At 40.6% G+C, this 16935-nt stretch overlaps 1 protein-coding gene across 1 annotated transcript in view; it reads right to left on the reverse strand.

Annotated features, from left to right (window-relative positions):
- Positions 1-16935, reverse strand: part of Ston2 (stonin 2) — a gene marked incomplete at its 5' end in the record, with an annotated part of 100219 nt that overhangs the window by 69194 nt on the left and 14090 nt on the right. The window contains 1 exon segment of the mRNA XM_013517229.1: positions 5625-5822. Coding sequence (XP_013372683.1) covers positions 5625-5822 — 198 coding nt within the window.

A 16935-nucleotide genomic window follows, 5' to 3' on the forward strand; every position in this document is an offset into this window, starting at 1 on the left:
TGGGTATCAATCCTAACCTTGCTGCTTTGTTTTGTTTTGCAACACTGCTTCTAAGAAGGGCTCGGTCTAGTGCGGGGCTCCTAAACCAGCAAGTGTCCTCAGTGAAGTAAGTGCACATAGGAGGTTTGCATGCACTTGTCTTAGTTACTTTTCTTGTTGCTGAGACAAAATACCTGACACCCAAAGTTACAGGGGGAAAGGTTTACTTGGCTCACAGTTTGCAGATATTTCAGTCCATAACTGGCTGGCTCCAAGGCAGGGTGGCATGGCAGAGGAAAAACAGTTCATGTGGCAGAAGGTAGCAAAACAGGCAAGCAAGGGATGACCACAGCTCATTCTACCCCTTGTATCTTATCCAGGCTACTCAGGGCAGGTGGCACTCAGACCTTTAATCCTAGCACCCTTGATTCTAGCACTGCACCAAGAATTGATTCCAGTGTCACACACTGTAAATCCAGCACATCTGAAAAAACCCCACCTATGGCATGAGGCCTTGGGGACACCTAGACACAGCCATAACAAGAGCTCCTGGGAAACGCTCAGGAAGCACAGGCCTGGGAAAGGTTCTCTGATCACTCCTTCTCACAGCTGCCGTGTCCATAAACACCAGCATCCAGTCCACCACCCCACGCACAGGGCAGGATGAGCTGAGGAGTTAGACTTGGCTTGAATCCAACTCTACCCTTTTTAGCTATGTGACTTTGGCCAAGTCATTTAACATTTTTAGTTGTTATTTCTGAATCTATAAAATGGGATGGTAACATACACTTTTTTAAGAGATTGTAGCTGGATGCGGTGTAATACCCCTGTGATCCCAGGTACCTAGGAGGTTGAATGAGGAGGATCTCAAAAATCACGCCCATCCTGGGCAACTTAGTAAGACCCTGCCAAAAGAAAGAAGAAAGAAAGAAAAGAAAAGAAAAGAAAAGAAAAGAAAAGAAAAGAAAAGAAAAGAAAAGAAAAGAAAAGAAAGGAAAGGAAAGAAGGAAAGGAAAGGAAAGGAAAGGAAAGGAAAGGAAAGGAAAGGAAAGGAAAGGAAAGGAAAGGAAAGGAAAGGAAAGGAAAGGAAAGGAAAAGAAAGAAGGAAGGAAGAGAGAGAGAGAGAGGGAAGGAGGGAGAGGGACAGAGAGAGAGAGGGAGAGGAAGAATGAGAAAGAAAAAGGTTGGGAATGTAGCTCAGTGGCAAAGTGTCTCTGAATTCCATCCCCAGTGTTATTTTAAGAATAACAAAAATTCCTTATAATCCCATCCTGTACATGATAATCACTCTTTACCTATGAATCTGAGCCCCTGATTCTGGCTTAAACTCTACCAACTGCCAGAAAATTCAGACAAAAGAGGCAACAGGGAAGTGTGGTACATCTTATAAAGAAGACACACAGCCTTCCCTAAGAGTAGATGGTGTTCTCATACTACCCTTAACAAAAAACGCCAAGAGAACCTGCCTGAATATTTAAAATATTGTTGCCATAAAAAATATCAAGGTTCTCAGGTTATAACTTTTACCTGCCATAAATGCTTATTATTGAGGAAAAAAAAAAAATCTAGTATCAAAGCTCTAGGGACATCCTACTTCGGTGGCAGAATTCCGCTGTGATCAGTTAAATGCAAATGAATCAAGAACATTTGGTCTAAATTTGTTTTAAGCCCATGAGGATTGACACACAAAGTTTCGGCAAAACGCAATGTTAGGTTTTCTGAATCTGGAGCTTTTTTTCTTCTTAAGTTAATTTTATTTTTTATATGTTTGTGATATATTACATGTAATTACATTTATTTTATATTGGTACATCTACATATCAGATCTTAATCATTTTTACTTTCTGGATCTAGATTATTTATTTATTTATTTATTTTGTCTTTTTGAGGCAGGGTCTCGCTATGCAGTTCAGGTCAGCCTTGAGCTCACTTTGTAGCCCAGGCTGGCCTCGAACTCACAATGATTCTCCTGCCTCAGCCTCCTCCCAAGTGCTGGGATTACAGGCATGCACCACCATGCCCGGCTAGATTACTTTTTTAAAAAAGAAAATTTAAAAGGCCAGCCAAGAAGCTTAACAGAAAATAGGACAAAGTAGGGCTAACTTTATAAAGATAACAAATCTGGGCAAATGCATCAAAATACTTTTTTCTGGGTTCTTTAGTTTTCCAACTTTTTACTGAAGGCATGTATTTTCAAATAAAATTTGCAAATTTACTGAGACCTGCCCAGAGAGACATATAGGTTAATGGAAAAACTATGTATTTATACATAGCTATATAAATACATGTATATAAAGGCACAGAAATATCCACATGGTACATCTAGTTTGAGGACTCCTCAAAGTCTTTCATACGCTGATACGGGTTACAGGGCTCCAACAGAGGCAGCACAATACGGCCTAATGCATTGGCCCTGCTTCCTGTCTTCTTGGGCTGCGGCAGGGGGCACTTTAGGAAATACTGGACCCAGGTCAAATGGGACACAAAGGTCTGAGATACAATGACTCTTGCTATCTGCACTCTCACACCATTCATCTGCACTCTCACATTCACTCATCACCTGTGAACAGTTAGTGTTCATACATACCCGCTATGTAGTTCGCGGGTACTTCATCCAGTCTGGGCCCTCCTCACTTTGCATATGTTTGAGCACTGAAGCCCACATCTAAATACATACTCTGTTTTGTACGTGAAAGAAAACCAAAACTGAAGGCCACCAGATAGCGCAGCTTGTGCTACTGCAAACACTGAGTGTGTCCGCTTCCTCGTTCTTCTTCCTTCAAAGCCCGAGGCTTGTTTTTGCTCCCAGTCCTCTCACTGTTTACAAGCCCATATACAGTCAGTGACCTTACACAGCTACTCTGCCTGGTGAAGACTACGAGTCCTGCCCAGCAAAGGAGGCCCGGGAGGAGACGAGGGACAAGAGAAGGGCAAGTGTCATTTGGGATCCTGCCTCTTCCTAACTTTGTTGCCACTTACCCTGGAGGGCTGAGCCCCAGAGCAAACAATCCTCCTCTCCAGCTCTGCCATGAACTCTGTAATCTAACCAAGGTGAGGGGATTTGTTTGCCTTCCTCCTCCAATAACCCCTTGGTGAGAAAATGAGAAGAAAGTGTAGGCTGATCGTAGTGTAGGCTGCACAGTTAATCCTGTGGGGCTGCCCGGTCCCTGAAGAACTCCTGTGTGGAGGACAGGGAGGGGCTGTGGGGAGCAGTGGGGAACCGGCCGGGACTGGGGTACGATCACCCCTCTCCTCACGGAGCGTCTGCCCAGCTGTTATCCTCGCACACTGGCTGCCCAGGGAGCGCCTGGGTCAGCTCTTCTGGGGCTCAAGCTCTTGTTCCCACTCTAACCAGGCCTTTCAGTAAACTCTCCACAGAAAGCCTCTCTAGGGGATCCTGTGCTTTCGGCCAGGACCCTGACCCAAACAACCGGGAAGGACGTCTTGTTGGTGTGAAATGACACTGTTAGAAAATGGAGATACTAAAGCCAATGAGAAACTTGGAGACAGATTAATAACATCCAGCTCAGAGACAGGGATGCACCTTTAGTGGTAGAGAGCTTGGCCAGCATGCACAAGGCCCCCCAGCAGTGTAATACACAAAACAAAATAGCAATGATTATGTCTCCTTCAGATGACCACTCTGACTTCCACTACAACCTGCAAGTATTAAAGCTACTTCCACCTAATGAGGCAGTGTGGAGGCCACTAAATTAACAGCCTGACTTTTCCTCCAGTGCAGACCCAATTTCTACCTCCCCTAAGCAATGACAGCCCTGCAGCAGGAAAGGGAAGAATGAATCCCTGATGAGACTTGTTCTGTGTCAGGCAGTGTGTAAAATTGTTCTACATAAGTCAACTCACTTAGAGTTGATGATAACTTCGTGAGATATAAACTATAATCTGCACTTGTCAGATGAGGAAACTCAGTCATGCGGATCGGAGGATCAGCCAGGCATGGTGGTGTGTGTCAGTAATCTCAAGTCTCTGGGAGGCTGTGGTAGGAGAACTGAAAGTTTGACCCGAGCCTGGGCATCTTAGCAACTTAGTGAAACCCTGTCTGAAAATAAAAAAAAATAAAAAGGGGCTGGAGATTTGGCACATTGTGAAGGCCCTGAATTTAATCCCCAGTACAAGATTATTTTAAAATAAAAAGGATCTTGTAGTAGGGATATAGCTCAGGGGCATAGCTCAGTGATCCCCCCGTACCACAAAAAAAAAAAAAAAAAAAAAAACCACACAAGTAAGGATCTGCCTAATGTCACACAGCCATCATATGGCAGAGCTTGGATTTGAACCTGAGCGGTCCACCTCTGGTGTCAGGGCCCTCTAAACCAGTACATGCACTGAATGCCTTCAGCAAGGACTGGAAATGAGGGGAAGGAGAGGTGAGGAGGTAAAGGCAGCTTCTTCCTAAAGAGCCTCAGCTGCTGTGGGAGCCACCCCATTCCCGCTGATCCCCATGTGGAAAGGGGGTTGTGGGCATATATCATCACCGGCCAGCATCTCACAGAGACTAATGAAAACTGAAGGAGCATTCGTGAAACAAAATATTATTTAAAAACACTATGGCTTGTGAATCTGGGGGTGGTGTAACACGCCTGTCATCCCCACACTTGGAGGCTGAGGCAGGAAGACTGCCCCAAGTTTGAGGTCAGCTTGGGTTACCAAGAGATCAAGACCAGTCGGAACTGCATAGGGAGACCCTGTCTCTAAAAACAAACAAACAAGCAAACATACCCTGCAATATTGTCAAATACCGAACCAAATCCTATCTGAACCTTTTGGTCTGTACAAAGGATGTACTCATACTAGAATCCAGTAGCATAAAGCATGAGGGCACATCTTATTCAAACATGAAAAACGGTCTAGAGACAAACTCCTACACAACATTTTTGAGTAAAAAAATCAAGAATCATTGACACACAGGACCCTTTCATCCATGGAAAAGCTAGCATTAACATCATTTTCAGAGGAAAATCTGGGTCAAACAAACAAAGCACCAAGACATACTTCTTTCCAGTGATGTGCAAGTCTCTCTCCCAACACAGCGCTTGCTGGGAGGCCCATGTTCTATCTGCAGAAACAGCCAGCATTCCATCCTGTGCCTATAGGAAGGCTTGACAGAGGACACGGTGGGACGCCAGACCAGCACACAGCTCAGGCACAGGCGGACAAGCATTTAACTGCAAAATGATCTGTAGTCTGGAGACGGCGGCTGATCCTGATTCTCACTCCGCTCCACATAACATTTATTTCCTCTCTGCTTAAATCCACCTCCCTCCTACTGAAGAGGCAAAACGTGTGGGAGGGAGGATGAAAGATCCAGCTTTGTGCACATTACATACAGCCCAGTAATCCAAGGGGAAAATAAATTGGCAGGGAACGGCATGTGTACCAAAACAGTCAGACAGTAACACACCAAGGTATACGGTCAAATGGTTTCCCCGTATGAAAAATCAGCCACCAATCAGCCAGTCTGTTGCATTTTCCTGTGCAATTCCAAACCAATCTGGATGCTGGCTTTTTGACTGGGTGACTACACCTGAACTCATTCTGCAAACAAAGCTGACTGTAGGGAGTGAGGAGGACCTGGAAATTCTAAAAGTGCTCTGCAAAGGGCTCCGGCTCTGCGCTTAGCTTACCAGTCGAGTCAGCCCCCGAAGCTCTGCCACTAGTCCGCTCCTCTGCGCTGATGAGCTGCAGGTCCGTGTATGAAGGGCCAATGCTAGGACTGCTGGTGTCCTCGGAATGGGTGGTCCAGCTGCTCTCCGAGGTCAGAGGGCATCTCCTCAGGGAGTCAAAGGAAGGGCACGTCCAGCAGGGCATGGTCAATGTGAGGGCTGGGGATGGACAGAAATACAAGAGGATGTAATGTAAATACTGTCCTATGTTCGTCATTACTTCTTGTCTTACTTTGATGTCACTCAGATCTTGTATGATTGCAACAGCCATACAAGGCAAAGAAATACAGGTAGAATCACTTGTGATAGGGGCTGGGGATTTAGCTCAGCGGCACAGCGCCTGCCTGGCAAGCGCAAGGTCGTGAGTTTGATTCCTGGTACCAGAAACAAACAAACAAACAAACAAAAGAATCACTTGTGATACAAACAGGGGAAACAGATGGAGATCCCACGGTGAGTCACCGTCAAAATCAGCACTATAACACATCTCAGGGCCCTCAATGCAAACAAAATCTCATTAGAGGAACATGAATCACTTTAGGGTCCAACTTGACTTCTGAATTTAGCATTTCATCTTAATTCAAGCCCAAACTACACGCATCTTGCAATTTCACCTTCATCTTTCTATTTCCTTCACTTTCGAAGACACACTAATAATCCACGAAAATTCACCGACCGACACTGCAGAATTAGAGCCAGTTTGGCAGATACACGACTCTGCATGTACTGCATGTGATGCGCCTCTGCTTGGCTGAGTGTGTCAAGCACTGAAGACGGCAAAATGTTACATACACAAAGGGAATTTTGCTGGGGCTGCTGACCTTCGTGCAATACAATGAAAAATATCCCTCAGGGGAAAATGCACAGGCCATGGCTTTATCTCCTGTTAAAACCACTTCAGAAAGTGGTTTTTCCTTTGTATGTCAGAATTTCTCATTCTCTTCATTTGTTCTTAGTTAATTGCCTACCATATGCTTTCTCCACGGTGCTGTATAAAAACCCTTTCACCACAATTCACCACCAAGGGCTGACAGTATGCACCGGGAAGGAAAAAAAGAAGCTACGCTATAGTGAACACCCATGGAAAGGTCAAGCACGGTTACCAACGTTACCTTGTTTTGTCCATCAGTTCAGAGACCTAGGCCATAGTCTTATTTTATACAGGGAAAAAGAGGGTAAGAACCTTGCCAAGGTCAGTCAGTCTCCCTGGCTGGAGAACCAAAACTGTGTTTGCGCTAAGAAACACAGAAAATGGAGACTTTTGTGTTACCGAGATTTTTTTTAACTTTTATTATGTCCTGCATGTTTGCAGTATATAATGATCACATTCACTGCGGGGAAGTGGTGCATGCACACGACACATTTTAATTCCCTTTTTTTCTCCTCTCCCTCTACCCTCCTTTTATTTTTCCACCATCAGATTCATTTATTAATTTTATAAGACCTTATAAAGTTAATTATATATACAGCTTGAAAACCACACTAATGGGCCAAAGAACATATAAAACATGTAAGACAACTGTACTGTCAAGGTATAATTTTTTTTAGACAGGGTCTCTTTCACTACGTAGTTCAGGCTGGCTTTGAACTCACTATGTAGAGTAGGCTGGCCTCAAACTCCCTGCGATCCTCCTGCCTCAGCCTGCCAAATGTCAGGATTATAGGCATGTGTCACCATGCCCAGCACAAGGTATACTTTTAGCTACATTGTATGTTATAGGTTATAATACTTTCTTACTATCTGAGAGAGAGAAAGAGAGACTGACTGAGTTTTTAACACAAGAAAAACCATACAATATTTAAGCTTGGATGTCTGAGTTACTTCACTTAACATTATATAATCAAGGTGAGGCTGTGGGGAGAAAAGAAGCCTTCTTCATTGTTGGGGGCACTGTAAACTGATACAATCTGTATGGAAGTCTGTATGGAGATTCCTCAAAACATTAAAAGTAGAAATTTTCCTATAACTGACTTAAGCTTATCCTTCCTTACTGCAGAATAGTACTCCATTGTGCATAAATACCACATTTTTTTAAATCCATTCACCCATTGGTGGACATATAGGCTGTTTCCAAGATTTGGCTATTTTGAGTTGCACTGCTAGAAAAACAGGTATCCATACATCACCATGGTATGATGTCTTTAACTCGTTTGGAAAGATACCTAGAAGAGGAATAGCTGAATCAAATGCAATTTCTTTTTGGTAGCGGGAATCAAACTCAGGACCTTGCACTTGCCAGGCAGGTGCTTGTGCCACTGAGCTATATCCCTGGCCTCAAATAGAATTTCTACTTTTCATTTTTTGAGGAATCTCCATACTGATTTCCATAGAGCTGTCAGTCTACACTCTCACCAACAATGAAGAAGGGTCCCTTTCTCCCCACAGCCTCACCAGCATTTGTTATTAGTGATTTCTTGATGATAGCCATTCTTTCTGGAGTGAGATTAGTGTTATTTTAATTTTCATTGCTTGAATGGCCAGTGATGCTGAATATTTTTGTGTGTATTTACTGGTCACTTGTATCTCTTCATTTTTTTTTTTTTAATTTTAAAAATAAAAGGAGGACTACATTAACAGACATACAACATTTTACAACATCACAAGAACAGTACAGACAATACAGAGTTACAAACAAAGTGGTAGGGAATTAACAATGGTTGTTGTATTACATATTGATATCTTCAAAGTGGCTTCTCATGACATTTGTATTTCTTTATCTGAGAAGTATCTACTCATTTCAGATGGCCATTTTTTAACTGGGTCCTTAAATTTAGTGGGTCAAATTTTTTAAATTCCTTATATATTCCAGATATTAGATCTTTGAAGAGAGAAGATTGAGATTTAACAGAGAAAACAGAATAAATGGCAATATCCATGATATAGTACTTATTTTGTTAGGTACTTTTAAAACATTTATGTGTTTTTTCTGACAAGCTCATAGCTTATGCCTATTTTCTTTAAAAGTGTTAGTCCATTTGCAAACTATTCTTGAGTTATTCTCCATCTCTACTTGTTCTTAGCATCCCTGTTTGATACCTACATATCTATATCTTCTGTACTAGACTGACGCTCCTTACAGGCAGGGATTCTCGTGTTTTGTTCACTTCTCCCCCACCTACCATTGCTAACACACTGCCTGGTATAAGATAAGCACTCAATCAATATTTATTGGTTATATTTGTCAGAAGTACCAAAAATTATTCTATAATAGTCTATATTAAAATACAGATTGTTTAAACTGGCAGCTATAAAACCCTTATATAAACACATATAAAACTGAAATACTAAAAAAGAAGAATAAAATTTTTATTGGCACATGTTTTGACACATAATAATTACATTCATCTTAGGAAACGGGTCCATATACAGACTGCAATTTCTCCTTCCTCTCCCCACCCAGAAAAATAAAATTTTAAAGGCAAATAAAAACAAAGACGAATTTGTAAATGTTTAGTATAGGCCTATCATCTCCTATACTATGATGATTAGACACTCTGAGGTACTTTGGAAACAAAATGGTAGATATGATGTAACAACATTATTTAAAGTACAGTACAAGGGCTGGGGACATAGCTCAGTGGCATAAGGGCTTACCTGGCAAGCCTGAGGTCATGAGTTTGATTCCCAGTACCCCTCCCAGAAAAAGAAAGTACATTACAAGCCTAGCAAGGAAATAAAGTATCACCAGAGGCCAAGTGAAAGCTGGAACCCAAAAACACAAACAAAGCATACAACTTGATTTTCATACTCTGAGCACTGTGAGTAAACCACAGAAACTCTGGAGTCTGGGCATTGTAAGCCTTGTGCAGGGAAGACAAAGGAGAAAAAACCCAAGGCCAACCTAGCATGAGAGAGCTAACATAAATCTGACACACAAATGAGGATACCCAATAGGTTGAATAGGTCATTAGGAATAATCCCCACCCTTAAAATCAATAGCGAAGAAAAGTATCTGCCTTCTGTTTGGGAGTAGGGTTGAAGGAAATAATATATCACTTGATATAATGTCTCTGTTTTTTTTAAATTTTTTTTATTTTAAAGAGTAAAAGAAGGAAAAAAAAGAGTAAAAGAAGGATAACATAATAATAGGGGGGGCTTACCAAATTACAGACAAAGTGGTAGGAAATTATCAATGGTTATTGTTTTATATATGGTTATCTGTAAGATAGTTTCTAAGGAAAACAAATAGACAAATGATAGTGAGTTACAGACAAAAGAGGTAGGAGATTATCAGTAGTTGTTGTACTATACTTAGGTATCTTCAAAGTGCCTTCTAAAGAAAATAAACTGAACTATACATGAGTGACCTATTGAATAATCATTAACTATTCTCAATGGTTGTTGTAGGAAACACATAATAATAAACATGCATCTGTTTATGAAATAAGATACCACCAATACAAACATTACAGAGTTCTGGATAAATTAGTAGGAAAATATCAATGGCTGCTGTAATACATGGTGGTATCTTCCAAGTGGTTTCTCGGGAAGACAGAGATATGCAAGAAGGATCTACCAAGTAGTTACAGCCTAAGGGTTGTCAAAAATCAAGTGAGCCATCTGGAGCCAAAGCCATTTTTTGTAGCGTTTTCTCTCTAGCCTCCCATCACATTGGGACCCCACAACCAGTTAGTGTCCTCTTCCCAGCTGTCAGCACAGGCAGCAGGAATCCTGCTGCAGACTTCTCCGGAGCTCCACCACAGCCTGTACTGTCAGGGGAAGAATGGCTTCCAGGGAGTCTCCACAAGTATTGTGCAAGGTCCTTCTGGTTTCCAGCTTCCAAGCGGCTCTCATGACCCCAGTCCACAGGACCTCTGACTCCTCGGGCTTAGTCTGCATTCTCATGTTCTCCGAGTCCTTGTTCAGCAGCTGCTCCTCCGCTGACTCTGGACCTTTCTGGTTCTCAATGGTAGGAGCAAGAGTGGCCAGTTGTATGGCATGCATTCCCAGGGGTTTTTCCATTTGAATGTTTCACACACGTCCCAGAGTGGGCATCTGCAGCTGGTGCATGGTGGGCCAATTGTGTCATTGTTTCTCTGTGTCATGATAGTTTTCAATTGAGCGGCGGCAGCCGGCCTAAGGGCTGATGCACAACAGCACTCGCTGCTGCATGGCTTCTCGTGCACTGGGGGCCCTCCCTCTGGGGGCCTACGAGGCAGGAAGCTAGCCAGCCGGAAGACCAGCGCTCCCCTCCCATGGCTCCCCGGGCGCTGAAGGCCCTCCCTCCGGGGGCCTATGAGGCGGGGCGCGAGCTGCCTATATATTGTCTCATGTAGGTAAGGGTTTATGTGGATGACACTCGTGCCATCTGACACTCCAGCCTGAGATTTTAGTTGAAGTATTTTCACTTTAGTAGTGGCTTCTGATATCTGGGAAAAGCAAATAATCCCTTCTGGAGAAAAATACCTTCAAGCCAGCCCTTCAGGCAAACTGTTCCTATACTGATGTGTACCCAGTAATAATAATTATAAAATCACAAAATACATAAGCCAAATTACCATAAACAAGAACAAGTGAGGTACTGAGAAGGAAGCACTAACAGAATCAGACCTGCAAAGAATTCAGACTCTAAAACTATTCAACATAAAATATTTCTTATTCAAAGAAATAAGAGGGGTCTGGGGATTTAGCTCAGTGGTACAGTGCCTGCCCGGCAAGTGCAAGGTTGTAAGTTCGATTCCTGGTACCAGAAAAAAACCAAAACCAAAAAAAAAAAAAAGAAAGAAAGAAATCAAAGAAATAAGAAAAGAAACTAAAAATATGAGAAATGAACAGGTGGAACTGAAAGAAGACAAAATAAATTTCAAGAAAAGAAAAAAATACAACCATAAATACAAAACTGAAGGGACAACAGAGACAAAAAGTGAAAACAGAGATAAAAACAGACAGAAGACATAATAAGGTTTTGTTTATACCTGAGTTCCTAAAGGAGAGAGAAAAAAAACCGCATTTTTATTTTAAAATGCTGGCTGAGAATTTCCTAGAATTTGTGCAAGATATTACTTGTAAGACTAGAAATCCCAGTGCATGTCAAGCAGAGTAACTAAAAAGGAAGCCACAAGTAGACATCAAAATTACGTAAAACCAAGACAAAGGAAAAGTCTTAAAAGCCAGTAAAGAAAAAATACAGCTTACTAGCAAAAGGATGATTAGACCGACTACCAGCTCCTCAACAGAAAGGGAAGCCAGGGTGACCAGTGTGCGGACAAAAAATAACTATCAAGTTAGGACTACAGACCCAGGAAAAATAACGTCACAGAACAAGGGAAAGTAAGGTCCTGCTAGATTAACAAAGATGACAATCTAAAAGCAGGGAGAAAAGATGAGAAAAATGTAAGATGATACAAATAATACTGTGTCATTATTTAATAACAAACATAAATAGACTAAGTGGTCTAGTTAAAAGAGAAAGGCTCTTATCCAGCAGTCAGACTGAATAAGAGATCAAATTCAGTATACTATGCACAATATATCTAAACTATAAAGAATCACCAGTGATGGAGGGATGAGAAAGATACATTAAAACAAAATAAATGGAAAAAACCTATTATAGTTATTTTAAAGACTATATAGGGCTGGGGATATAGCTCAGTGGCGTAAGCTCCTGCCTGGCAAGCACAAGGTCCTGAGTTCAATTCCCGGTACCAAAAAAACAAAACAAAAAAAAAAATAGAGACTATAGACTTTACCACAAATAACAAAAGCTCAATTCATCTGAAATATATAGTAATTCTAAATTTGTAGATCTTTAATAACATAGTCTCAAAATTATTAAAGCAAAAATAGAAATTATAACTAGGAAAGGACATTAATATAATCCACGAGTCGCATTCAGATCCCCCAGTTCACATGGATGTGTGTGTGTGCATATTTAGTTCTATGTGGTGTAACCATGTGTAGATTCATGTACCCACCACCATAGGCAAAATACAGAATGAACAGCACCATCACTGGACAGATCCCCATGTTGCCCTTTTACAGCCACACCCCTTTCCCTCCCACATTGCCTGCTTTTCATTTTCATGGTTTTGTCATTTCAAGAATGGTATCTAAGGGGCTGGGGATATAGCTCAGGGGCACAAATGCCTGCCTGGCAAGTGCAAGGTCCTGAGTTCGATTCCCAGTACCAAAAAACAAAAACAAAAAAAGAAAGCTATCTAAGTGGAATTATGGTCAATAACGTTCTAGGGTCAGCTTTTATTATGTAGCACAATTCCTTTGAGATTCATCCAAGTTGTTGCAGATATCAACAGTTCACGCCTACTTATTGCTAGGTAGATTCCACAGTAAGGATGCACCAGTTAGTTTAGCCATTCACCTACCATCAAAGGACTTCTACCCATCAAAGAACATGTTACTTCCCGTTCTGAACTATTATGAACAAAACTGCTATGAGCATTTGTGTTTGGGTTTCTGTATGAGCACAGGTCTCCCTTTCTGTGGGATAAATGATCCTAAGTGCAACTGGCTGGGCCATCTGGGTAACTGCATGTTTATTTTGTAAGTACTGGCCAAACTGTTTTCCCAAGTGGTTGTACTACTTTAGAATCCTACTAGTAATGCAAGAATGACCAATTTCTCTGCATCCTTGCTACCATTTGATGTTACTATTACTTTTTATTTTAGTCTAACAGATATGTAGTGAAAGATTATTTTAAATTGCATTGCTCTAATGGCTAATGGTATTGAACATATCTTCAAGGGTTTATTTGCTATCTGCATATCCTCCTCGTTCAGATATATGTCTATGTCTTTTGCCTGTTTGGGGGAAAGAATTAAGATGAGTCTTGCTATATAGTTTGGGCTGACCTTGAACTCCCTATGTAACCCAGGCTGGCCTTGAACAGCTATCCTCCTGCCTTGCCTCTTGTGTGCTGAGATTGCAGGGATGTGCCACAATGCCTGGTGTTTTTTTGCCTATTTTTAATTGAATTGTTTACTGTTGATTTTGAGAGTCTTCATATATTCTAGGCTCCATCTATCACTAGTTGACTATGTGGTTTACAAATATTTTACCTTAGTAACTTGTCTCTTCATTCTTTTAACAGGATCTTTTGCAAAGCAATAGGATTTAATTTTTATGAAATCCAATTTATCAATTCTTGGAATTCTAATGCTAGATAAACTGTATATTTATACTTTGTGTATATTTATATACTTTATATATAGCTATGCTGCACATACACAGAAAGACTTAAGGTATTTTTGTTGTCATTTAAGAACTATTTTTAGCCATGGTAGGGATAATATTGCTCTGTTGTGAATACACTAGTTAACATTTAACATTTAGGTAGTTCAATGACACAGTGTCCCTGAAATTAATCCCCAACACCCCCATCAATTAATGTAATTCAGTACAATAACATTTTAAAGTAGAAAAATTATAGCATTGTAATATAGAAAAGACACTAAACAAATTTTCGTATCTATGCAATTAATGATTTTTCGGCAAACTACAAACAAGAAATCCCCAAACCTAGTAGAGATAACTCCAAAACACCACAGGAGACATCATGCAAAGTTAAAAAGCTTTCCCTTTGAGGTTCATTTAAAAAAAATGGTATCCGTTAGCCTCATCTATTCAGCATTATATTTAGAGTCACAGCTTATATGGTAAAGTAGGAGAAAAAAAGAAGTAAAAGAAAATTCTCATAATTTTTTAATGATTTTTTGTATGCATAAAATTACAAAAACCAGTTGATTATCAAATTAATACTTTCAGCAAGGAACTGGTAATTTAAAAAAATCAATATACAAAAATGAACTGCATTTTTTTCTTTTTTGGTGGTACTGGGGATTGAACTCAGGGCCTTGTGCATGCTAGGCAAGCACTTTACCACTGAGCTACACCCCCAGCCCTGAACTGCATTTTTATAACCAGCAAGATATATGTAGAAAGCAAAAATTTTAAGTGCAATAGCATTTATAACAGTAACAAAAACTATAAAGCCTATATGGTGACAAACACAACAAAAGATGTGCAAAGTCTCAGAGGAAATACTCCTAAGTTTATTAGCAGACCATAAAGAAGGACTAAATAAATGAATATATATGCATATGGACTGAAAGAATAAATGCTGTAAAGATATCAGTTTCCCCAAATATATAAGGTATAAAGATTAACTGCAATCTCAATTAAAAACTTAGCATGTTTTTCTTCATGTTAACAAGAAGAATTACACTATTTAAAAAGGAATGACATGGAGCTTTTAATGATATAAGTATATATGTTAAGGGCCAAGGATATAGCTCAGTGGCATAAGCACTTTCCTGGCAAGCCTGAGGTCATGAGTTCAATTCCTGGTACAAAAAAAAAAAGTATATATGCTAAAACGAATAAAATAATAGATGTTATAGGGAAGACTAGATATTTATGTGGGAAAAAAATTAAATTAAACTTGTACTTAATGTTGTACAGAAAAATTACAGTGGATTGAGTGTCTAAGTGTGAAAGACTGCAGAAGTATTACAGAAGACAATATGCAAATATCCTTATGACTTTGGAGTAAGGAAAGGTTAGGTTTTCTTTACCAAGACAGAGAAAGCACTTAGCATAAAAGAAAAAAAAATACCAAATTTTATATCATAAAAAAATAGAGTATCTTTTCCAGCAAAAAGCAACATAAAGGGAATGAAAAGACTATCCACAGGGAAGGAGATAGTATCTACCATGCACTGTACCTACCAGGACCTCCTAGAAAACTGCAATAGAAATGCAGAGAGCTCAAAAGCATACACTCAAATAGGAATTGTATGCAAAGAAAAAAATCTAAACAGTACACACACACACATGCTTGACTTCCCTGGTAATCTAGGAAATGCCAATTAAAACAACATTAAATACTATTACTCCTCCTCCTTCTCTTCTCTCACCCCTCTCATGACAAAAATAGAACAATATTACAATCCCAAGCAGGCAAAGAAATGGAGTCACAGCATCTGTCACACATAATGGTAAGAGAACAAACAGGAACCGCTTTAGAAAACGGGTTAGAGTTACATCAGTTTGAGGATGAACACATCTCTGTGGTACAGCCACTTCCCTCTAACTCTTTCATACAAGAAAACCACTTGGACATGTACACCTGGACACTGGTTAAGGACATTCACACACACACAAAAAACTCATTCAAGCACATTCTTATGTGCCAATAACTACAAACAACCCAAATGTCTGTCAATACCAGAATGGATAAATGAATTGGGGTGTATCACTGTAACTATCATGGGACACACAGCAATAAGAACTAAAGGAATTGTAACTACAGGCAGTCATTTGGGCAAATCTCATAAATAATGTGGCAAAAGAGCAAGTAACAAAATGGTAACTCCAGAACTGTTCCATTGATACAAAGTTCGAAACCGGGCTAAGTTCAATGATGTCATTCCTGATGCCTGTGTAGGTAGAAAAGCTGTCAAGAAAAGCATCAAGAGAAGTAATGCAGTTATTACCATGAGGCTCAGGCAGGTGATGGCACAGGGAAGAGGGAAAGGGATGTGACAGAGGAGGAGGCTGTGATCACCAGAGGATCATGGGGGCTCCAGATGACAATATTCCACTCATTAAACCGAGTGATGGGTTGTACTGCTGTCCTTTATAAGTTAATATACTTTAATAATGATCCTTTGTATATATTCAGTAGTGAATAAAACATTAAAAACACATATCAAAAAAAGACTCAGGAAGGAAGCAATTTAATTATTTGTACTTTCACATTAGTTCTTTACATTTGTTAGATAGTACACCAATATTTCCCTTCAAAGAGAAACGAAGAGCAATGCAGCTGGGAAAGGCAAAGTCCCCGTAGCTTCTAAACTGTTCCTCTGTGGTCTCATCCATGTTATTTATTTATCAGCTTCAAAGTCCTGGGCGAGTTATTCTATTTACGTTCCTGGGTGAACGTCCTCAGGCCATACGCTTAGCTGAGATGAGGGAGGAAGTACAGTACTGAGCCTGGAGCTGGCTCCTCTCCCGGGCCCGACCTTTGATGCCTGAGCCAGAGAGAAGTGGGTCGCTGCCATCAGGATGCTTCACAGCCACATCCATCCAGCAAAGAATAAAGTGAAAGAAATCAAAACCCGCCTCTCTCCTTTCCTTGAGGTTAAGAACAAAGGCCCTAAATCCGCGCTGCCTGGTGCTCCGGCTGGATCCAGCCCTGCTGCCTGGGGCGAGTGACTTAATCCATCAGTCCCTCCACTTTCTTACCCCTACAATGGAGCTAAAAAGAACACAAACCTCACTAGGGGATTAGGTTGATACTTACAAAGCAC

Source organism: Chinchilla lanigera, unplaced genomic scaffold (assembly GCF_000276665.1).
Source record: "Chinchilla lanigera isolate Chin_1 unplaced genomic scaffold, ChiLan1.0 scaffold00037, whole genome shotgun sequence".
NCBI lineage: Eukaryota > Metazoa > Chordata > Mammalia > Rodentia > Chinchillidae > Chinchilla > Chinchilla lanigera.